The sequence below is a fragment of the Branchiostoma floridae genome, chromosome 5, assembly GCF_000003815.2.
Source record: "Branchiostoma floridae strain S238N-H82 chromosome 5, Bfl_VNyyK, whole genome shotgun sequence".
NCBI classification, from domain to species: domain Eukaryota; kingdom Metazoa; phylum Chordata; class Leptocardii; order Amphioxiformes; family Branchiostomatidae; genus Branchiostoma; species Branchiostoma floridae.
The window spans coordinates 14,089,070-14,098,812 of NC_049983.1; the positions used below are offsets into that span (position 1 = coordinate 14,089,070).

The 9,743-nt window shown below is 41.9% G+C and overlaps 1 protein-coding gene across 1 annotated transcript; it reads right to left on the bottom strand.

Moving 5' to 3' along the window:
* Positions 1-1,200: 1,200 nt before the first annotated feature.
* LOC118416708 (sodium/nucleoside cotransporter 1-like) lies at positions 1,201-8,977 on the bottom strand. The gene is made up of 12 exons (XM_035821910.1): positions 8,911-8,977; positions 7,915-8,127; positions 7,198-7,469; positions 6,746-6,887; positions 6,400-6,513; positions 5,996-6,145; positions 5,436-5,597; positions 4,698-4,954; positions 4,219-4,387; positions 3,229-3,387; positions 2,666-2,846; positions 1,201-2,368 (listed from the first exon to the last, which is right to left on the bottom strand). The coding sequence occupies exons 1-12, from the start codon at positions 8,950-8,952 to the stop codon at positions 2,232-2,234; spliced, it is 1,998 nt and encodes a 665-aa protein (XP_035677803.1). The 5' UTR covers positions 8,953-8,977; the 3' UTR covers positions 1,201-2,231.
* Between the last annotated feature and the right edge of the window lie 766 nt (positions 8,978-9,743).

Here is a 9,743-nt window from a genome sequence, read left to right on the forward strand (position 1 = left end):
TAACAAAATAGTCGATTTGCTGCTGTGAAGTTGCACCCTGTTGTAAATACCACTCCTAGATAACAGTTGGTCAAATGAACAACATTGATGCCTTTCTTCGTACTCAACGATGCAGATCGGGTTACAAGGATGTAATTAAGACCAGTAGTATAACTAAATTGGTGACCTGATAATGTCAGAGAAGCCAAGAAAAATGACCCCAAGGCTCCTCTAGGGTGACAAAAGTACGTATACGCAGAAGCCGTGAGAAAACAGTTCACACAGACAAGCAAAAAAATTAATGTTTTACGTGATTGACTTATGCAATCAAGTGATGTACCGTCAGCATTTGGATACACTCACACCTGCAGACCTGTCTAAACTTAGTTTGTACAGATTTTGTGTTGTGTGAGAAACACCCGTTACAGATTGACTTTGTGCGATTCGATCCAGAAAAGAAGAGCCCTCCTGGATAAGATATCATCATCATGCTCGCCCTTCCGCGGCCTTATAAGAGAGCATTACGTTATTGTTGGGTGGAGCGCTGATTTGGGCTTTTCAACATTATGCGCCAAGTTCTTATGCCGTGTATGATTATGTCCCCGCCAGTTGGACCGCGTACGACCTTTCTGCACAAACATAGCCCAAAAACTTAAAAACACGGCTGTGCGACCTCCACGCAGTAAAACGCCACCAGTGTAAGGAATTGTTAACGCCCCTTTACCGATGACCGATTAAAGGTAACTATACCACAGCCAGCTGCAGAGTTAGTCAATTTCAAAACAGGTAGATATCTGTCACCTAAATAACACACCTTTCGTTTAATTGTTCCCTTTTGTCATACATTCATAATGCTATATGACCATGTGTTTATTTAAGTGGAAGATGTCTCTCTTCCCATAGGCACACCATGCTAAAGACAACAATGGCGCATCAGAATATTGACCCTTAACGTTTTCTTGCCTACTTTAAAAACGACTTCTAATTTTTAATTACTAGATTATTTTCTGTTTATTGGCAATACGTAAAAGAAAGCAATTCGTCCGCGCGTGCGCAATTGCATCATCCCTTTGGAAGGGAATAACTCGGGAAGGGGTTGACGGATCGTCGTTTTTTTAAAAATCTGTAAATGACTTTGGGGATACCTTCCATAATTAAGAGCTATCAATGCAAACCAGGGGCCAATTTTCATAATTAATAAGCACAGTTTATTAATCCACGCTAGGACGCTCAAACATATGACATATGTAACTAGAAAAGAGAGAAATTTCGATAGAAATTCTACAGACATAAATTATGCATATTGTTACCTAATTTGCATAATTAATGAGAAATTGTATAGCATAGTGTTAAGTGAGGAAAATTCCATTCTTGTGACATTTGGCAGCTACGTTAAGTTGAACATTATCAGACGTTAGTCATGCAAATTAGTGTCTCATTTACCTAATTTGTGAGAAAATGCAACAATATTCTTCTTTGATATATTCATACTTTGAACACATTTTTATTTACTAATAGGTAGATAAGATGATCAACTGAAATATTTTTTGCAAATGAGGACCTCATTTGTATAATCAATGAGAAATATTTATTACAGGTCACTCGTCACAAGTGATCGCCTTTTTTTTAACATCAATGCCCTACCAACATTCATCGCGTAAAACAATATTTTATTCATACATACAGCCAGGCGAATGGATATAATAATATTAAAACTCACCTACAACAACAATCATTGATACTCATAAGCAATAAAACCGTCGCCATGGCAATAGTTTTTATTGCCACACTTATTGTTTCTTGATTTGAAGCAAGCACTTATCAGCAATTTGTCTCACTTCCACTGGATAATTTTTGATATGTAGGTTTTCATGGTTCCAAAATCTGTCAATGAAATGTTCTGGCTGTTCATAAATGTAGGTATAAAGATTTAAGTGAGCCGATATGGTAAACCATCTTTCCATTTTCGTACATCTTTGTCTCTTCGCGGTATACCTCGCAAAATCTGCTAAGTGTTAGGAATAAAAACCAAACAACAACAAAAAAAAAACAATCAACTCTTCAACAGAGTTTTGAGCCTCACAATAAAGTTGCCATTCTTGTCATCAATTCTGTAGTTCTGTGCATGTATTGTACATACATGTAGTATACAATGTCAGAGGGTAAACTTTTTTGGCCGTTTGCGTGTGTGGATGCAGTACTTAATAGTTTAAGCTGAGCTCGAGAAAAGCAACAGCTTTGAGAATATTTATTTAACACATACAGTCCAGAAGAGTGCCAGCATAGGCACAGGCTGGTGGTGCAGGAGTTGTCATGTTCAGGTACCCCATGGTGGTGTTCACTGCTGCTGTCGGGAGGACAGCAATGGTCGCCTCTTGATACAGGAGTCCTGAGGAACATCAGAAGAAAAAGACTTCAGTGAGTCAACCATTTTTAAGGCAACAGCAGCAGTGTACGGACACAACGCGTTGAACAATGTAATTTTAACCCTAGAGCGAATGTTGTTGATCAAAAATCTGCATTAGTCACAGTAATGACTGCATCTGAACATGGACCTTCTGAAGCAAAATGGAGCACAATATGTTCAAGAGTAGCTAGTAAAGGTATTACAATAAGTTAAGCAACGTTTATAATGTCAAGACCACATTTCCATGATATACCAAGTGCTAATAAATGACCTACAAACCTGCCATGCAGGCGTTCAAGACGCTGACTAAGGCACCAGTGATCATTGCCCTGAGTACCATATCGGCCAGGTCGCCCTTCCTGTTGGGAGCCATGGGCCCCAGCCCGCCCAGCTGGGCACCGATACTGCTGAAGTTCGCAAACCCGCACAGCGCATAGGTCGCGATGGCTTCTGATCGAGCCTGGAAAGATGATGTAAGATTTGGGTTATTTTATTTTCATTTACATTTCCTTATCTTGTGGGACAGGGGGCACATGGGGAGACAGGACGACTCGAGACTGCAGAAGCATGAGCAAGTAAACAAGCATTTCATTGGAATATACAATATCGTAATCATCCTGATGGGTCCACCATGGTCTCCTCAATATGTCAATTTTTGTATCATTCAAAGAGTTTCAAAGTGTGTTTTTACTAGAAAACTGATGCATTTTTCCTTTTGAAGAAATCGTAGGCACACAAAGTAAATAACTCATCCAAAGTCTTTTCCAAGCTTTAGAAGTAGATGAAGAAGATACTACTGCAATTATTATTCAACTGCTCAATTCAACATGTTGAGCACTCACCGATAGTTTCTTGGCGGCGATTATGTCACCCAGGTCCAGGTAGGCAATGAACTCGTTGGTGAAGATCTTCTTGCCCAGCAGCTCAGCGACTATAGGACACTCCTCCCACGGAACACCCATGGCGTAGGCTAGTGGCCTGAACACGTACGAGCAGATAGTCTGTGGAACATAGCAGTCATTCGGTCAGCATTACAAGTATGTGCAAGATATGGATTTAATGGACAATATGATATGATCTACGTAGCAGCTTAAAGCTTTTTTTGTATAAAGCAACTGAACTATTTCATTACACATAAGCAACAATTCACCAAAATAGACTGCCTGTTCATATCATAATGGTACTCTTCATCGTAAATCACATCGTTACTTCAACCTAGTTAATTAAAGTTATGCGTTCCTCATTTCTTTCTAAGCTTTACAGTACAAGTCATCTTGCAGCCGCACAGGTACGTAGCCAATTAGTCAGTTTTATAATAAAGCATTGTTATCACCACCAGGGAGAAATGTCCTCAATTATCTAACATGTAAATATGTGTGGGGGTAGAGACTCTGATTTAGTAGAGATCCCGATCGAAGTTTCTGTCGATTGAAACCCCAATCCAGATCTCTACCTGTAGAATCGACGACTCTGTTGTTAGAGATCCCGATCAGAGTTTCTGTCGACAGAGACCCCGTTAGGATTTCTGCCGATAAAATCTCTGATTCTACCATATCGCGGAGTCTCTACCCTGACATATATATTCCGTGTGCTTGTTTATGCTACGGTCACATTTCCAAATCGCGGCCCGGCCGGGATGTTTACGGAAACGAAAGATAAGAGTGTTTATCAAGGAATATGCACAAATTGTGCTTATGATTGATTTTCTTATGTTTTGTGAATTTTCTTTCTTTTCATTCAAATTATACTTCCCTAAAGCGTCTCGGCCCGGGCCCCGGGTTGGCCTAAGCCTTAGACATGTAGAAAGGACGTGTAGTGAATCAAAATATAACCTCAAACGTCAGGTTGGGGATATCGACCATCCCTCCCAGCCAGGACAGCACGTTGTTGAAGAACCCCAGAAGTGCGATGAAAACGATGATGTTCCCTACGATGTTAGCGACGAGGGTCACGGCTACGGACACGCCAGAGGCCGCTGCTGCAAATAGGTTCCTCTCCTGTCTGCAACCGCCATAGAAATGCAATATGCATTACAATTACAAGTTGACATTGAGTAGTATTATAATGCTTTTATCTTATCTATGCCATGGTTATCAAAGTTGAGACCGCAACTGCCGACTTTTGAACAACTATGCTATTTCAAACTTCCTCGGGAAAAAGCCTAGGCCTGTCTCGGAGGGGAAGACCAATGAGCCTCCAATGGCGAGAGGTTGTGTATCACATGTGCACAGGCTAGCCAGGAAAAATAATTTAATGTGCAGGACTAATTTAGGTGTGATGTAAAATACAACGTGTAGGATAATGCACTTACGAAATTTCGATTTGAAGTCGTTCGTCCTTCTTCGTCCTCTTCCTCTCTGTCTCCGGATAGACCAGCTTGGACAACGCCAGGGCGGTGGGCGCCGCCATGACCGAGCAGGCCATCAGGTGGGACGGGTTGATGCCGAAGGAGATGAAGGCTCCGAGAAGACTGCCAGCCACGGACCCGAACCCTCCGGTCATCACCGCGTGGAGCTCGGACTTGGTCATGGTGGGGAGGAAGGGGCGGATCAACAGGGGAGCCTCCGTCTGTTACGTTTGAAGAAAAGGGTGATCATCAATGTACCCATGTAAAAAAAATCCAGGCAATTATAACGTGGTTACGGGCCTTTATAAATTGTTATTTTTCCCCTTTAGACATATATCTTATATGTACATCTTGCGACCAGGACATCGCATCATTGATACTCGGCTTTTTAAAAATTTCCTTACGACTTTTCTTTTTTCCCTTCGGAAACATGCTGCATTTTCGTCGCATATGCACTGCAAATGTGGCCATAGCCTGCCTGATTTTTCTTCAAGTTCCTCTTCTGTGCTCTCTGCAATTATATAGAGGACAGAAGAGACTCGGGAGCTGTAAGAAGCTGGATACCAGACTAACGATTAATGGTAACATAGATCGCTATGTCTTACGGAAAAAGACCTGCAGATTCTCAAAGATGACGACAAACCAACTACTGAACTTAGCATCAACACGATCTATCTATCCCATCAACAGAACTGGACGGACCTGACCGACGAAAATGTTTCCTGCCGCGCTCATTGACTCAAGCCCTGACGTGCCCATGGTGAACTGCATGATCCAGGCGAGCTTATGGATGACAATCTGCATTAAGCCCAGATAGTACAGCATGGACATCACCGTGCTGAAGAAGATGACGATTGGCATAACCTGCGGATAGAATTGTTTAAATCAGAGCTTATATCAGCCAGTTGATATATTCAATTAGGTAAGTCTGTCGATACTACATACACGATGGGCAAGCTATTGTCGAAAGAAAAGTATTTCATATCGAGATAAGTAGCAAAGAGTAAGAAATATTCATTGCGCAACATCGTGTTTGCACACCAGGTGGTTTACAGGTCGTACCCAATTTTTCACATTCACAGCAACCTCAATAATATGCGAACTGACCATTACTAACGAAATATCATTATGCATCCCAATATACTGGAAATGTACAAGTAAATGAAGTAATAAAAATGAAAATGCTACGTGGCTGGAATATTCAAATTCAACAATACATGTATCTTTCTCCTTCCTGTTGATTGTTTCCCTGTATACCTTACCTGGAATACAAAGTTGTGCAAAAGATAGGCCTCTGTCACGGCCAGGTCTGCGAAAGATGTGATCTCGCTCAGGTTAGCGGTGTTGCTTGTTACAACTAGACCTGAACCGAAGACAAAGGACGACCCATCGTCTGTGAACGCCAGCAATCCCTGAGAGAGGAAAGGTAGACCAAAATTAAAACACAGTATCAAAGTAGTGGATACAGTCACCTTAAGTCATTGCAATGTGCAAAAACATATGGTACATGATACGTAGTAATAACGGCAGCCGTAGTATGAGTCGTTGAATACTTGGATACCATAAGCACTATATGAGCATTGAAGCTCGTTGTATCTGACCAAATGTTGTGTTGTGTCGTACAGTCAAAACCAAACCGTGTGCGTGTCACAACTTATATAATTACCTGAAATTTGTCGCCTAGAAACTTGAACACGTCGTACCCAACAGATGTGCGCAACACGAACAGCCCCAGCACGAACTGAAGCGACAGGCCCCACAGTACTGGCCGCCATTTCACCTGCGTATACAACATACAGGACCCAGTCTTGGCATACTTTGCCTTACTTTAAAAGTATACATACCCTACGTGAAGTAGAGATACAAGATTCAAGGTCGATAAAAAGTGGTATATAGAAGGAATCGTTGAGAAACTGGGGAGAGAATAAACATAAAATCTATACATAAACTGCTCTATCAATAGTTACACCAGCCTCAGCCTACTGGAAAGCCAACAAAAGCACCACACAAACCTTTCCAGGACTCTTGGAAAAGATGAAGAGACAGAGGATGATGCCGAGGTAGCCGACTAGAGAGATGAGTTGATCAGGTTGCTTTCCAGTTTCCAAACCCAGGAAAAGTCCAATGCCCACCAGAATGCCCAGGTACACGATCCTGCAGATGATTAACGCCAACGACGATTAATTCCTCGTAAATAAGCATCCCAGGAAGACGTTTACATCCTTTCTATGAAATATCAAGAATGAATGAAGGCCTTTATTGTGCACATAGTACCCACAGGGTAACGTACAGCTCACAATAAAAGAATAAATACAATCTAATTAGTGACTTTGACTTCTCATTGCTTCTTCGTGGTGTTGAACATGTAAGAGCGTGTATGTGTCGTCATAGGATATTGTCAAACTTTGTCTGTATTATTTATGTGTATGGTGTAGGGAAACATATATTGTCAAGTACATCTCACCATTTGGCATATTTCCAGACTTTCATGAAGCAACCAGCCGCAGGTTTGAGACAGGACTTGTAGATAGTCTTCCCCCAGCGGTCCCGGATGAGTCCGTACACAACAAATACCAGAACCACCAAAGTGATGATGAGGAGCGCGAACGCACGGCAGAAGTTGATGACGCAGGCGGCGATGAGGAAGGCGAGGTACCCGAGGCACAGGATGGCGTAGACGGTCCTCCGGATAACTACTTTGTGTTCCGTCACAAACTTACTGATGCCGTCTGAGACCTGAAAACAAGGATGCCGAAAGTAGAAATTACTGCCCTGCGGCCTGGATAGTAGATTGACTCAGCCAGCATCCATAATTCCGTTCTTTAACGGAATTTTGACGCTGGGGACGGACAAAAATTTGCCTATTCCGTCCTTTGTGGCGGACTTAAATCGGCATTGATTGAACCAAGATGAGTCTACTAGCAAAATGTGCTCCTAAAAATAAAGGAAATAGCATTTTAGGGGATCTAGTTTTCCAAATTTTCCTTGGGGTGCATGCCCCCCGGACCCCTTTGGACAGTCGCGCCTTCGAAAGGGTTTCCATTCAAAATCCAGGGGACGGAAAAAATTCAGGCTGGTGATAACACCATAAGAATAGAAGAAAGGCCTAGTGAAAAGTAGCGGTTATGTTGTAAATGTGACAAAAATGTCTAATTAGATAAAATAGAAATATAACGTTTACCATTGACACAGCTTTCATGCATCTGTTCTGGTCCTCCTCCTCTTCTTCTTCATCGTCCATGTCTTCTTCGTGGTAACTTGGCGGATCGCTGCTCGGAAACGATGAGTTAAGTCTGTCTACCTTGTCGTGAATACCACTCTCTGGGTCTGTCTTTGTGGGTTCCATGGCGATATCCTCTGTGCTGAGAGCTGGGTTCTGATAGGAGTGAGCCATCTGGAAATGTTCGGGTACAGATTCGTAATTGATCCTTGATTCAGTGGTGAAGATCACGCGTAATGTCGTGGTGTTATTTTGTAATGTAGTATGTGCAAGACAACAAAAGAGGTAGATGTAAGTACTGACGGGATGTTTTCAATAACACTTCCCCTCCCCACCATTACCAGCCAGGAAAAGGAGTTCCATTCGACATCTCAGTATCAGAACCGCGTACTGAGGACATTTCAAAACTCCAAAAGGAAGTGGCTACTTCTACTCTTTTCTGTTGCTGAGCAGTAACCCTTTTCAGGTAATGTGTGATTTATTGGTATCCTTCAAAAGGAAGCATTTATCAACAGCGCAAACATGTTCCAGTTGCCGCCGACTCACATCTACAAACAGTTACGTAACGCTAGCGCTCCACTGAAGGTTAACTAATTGGACTTTGAATCCATTTTACACATCTACTCTTGTCGGCTCCATACAATAGCTGGATCAACAAACCCCACCCCCTGCAGTTCACAATGGACAATGCACATGCCAATTGATGATTTTCTCGTCACATTGTTACATATATGGCTATTGCCTTTGCTGTGATTTTTTAAAATCATATTAAAAATTTGATATTAAAATATCAAATTAATATTGTATTTATAATAAAATATCAAATTATTTGAAAAAATACAAAGGACCGGAGTGCATGTGGCTTTAAAAAAGACAAGGAAATCAAGCAGGCAATAAAAGAAACATAACAATTTACATCAAATAAATCCTAAAATGACAAAGACAGTAACTACTTACGGCATCCTTGCCAGAGGAACGACGTTGAAATTTCCCTTCCATTATTATTTTGTCGGCCTTCTCCTGGTACCTGTGAATACAGGACAGACTTTCAAGATCCCACATGCACGTCTAACACGTACATGTAACATGTAATATACTGACAAGACCACAGCAAGTAAATTTTATGAATGACATTCTCTACAGACTCGAACATGACCAACGCCCCCCCCCCCAAAAAAAAAACAGCCCCGTTCCGAAGACTGCAAGTGAGTCTAGTTTGCCTGACCCACGGTGCGGTCCCCGATTTTGTGGTTTTCTGTTCCAAAAACATTTAATTCTATTTCGTAGTTTTTTGCTCTCTGCTTCCAGTGCATTGACGCGTCTCTTCAGTGCTTAAAGGCCCCTTCACACGAGAAGTGGAATCAGCCGGAATGCCGTCAGAATGACTATTCTTTGTACATTCCTGGGTATTCGTTGTGCATTCTAGAAATTCTCAGTGCGTTCCAGATATTTCTGCCCATTCTTGGGGTCGTCCCGAATGTTTTTGTCATGCTTAAAACTTTCCAGGTGCATTTGAAGTGGAGAAATATCGAACGGCATTCAAAGTGTATTCTAACTATTCTAATAGCCAGGAATAGACAAAGAATAGTTATTCTGACGGCATTTTGGCTCATTTCTTCTCGTGTGAAGGGGATATAAGGTCCATTTGGAATTCCCACCCGAATGTAGCGCAAATTTTGCAAATTTCTTCATTCCGGCTGGTTCTGCTTGATTCCTGCTAATTCGGTTTCAGTGTGAAGGCTCTATTACAGGTGAGCAGAGAGCCATGGAACGGCCACCAGGCTCAAACA

Bases quoted from the DNA above. Each gene is read 5' to 3' on its own strand.
- LOC118416708 (XM_035821910.1), bottom strand. From the start codon at position 8,952: ATGGAAGGGAAATTTCAACGTCGTTCCTCTGGCAAGGATGCC. The intron at 7,470-7,914 runs GTAAACGTTATA...CCTTGTTTTCAG, and splicing joins GCATGAAAGCTGTGTCAATG to GTCTCAGACGGCATCAGTAA. The intron at 4,955-5,435 runs GTCCGTCCAGTT...CAAACGTAACAG, and splicing joins GAAACATTTTCGTCGGTCAG to ACGGAGGCTCCCCTGTTGAT.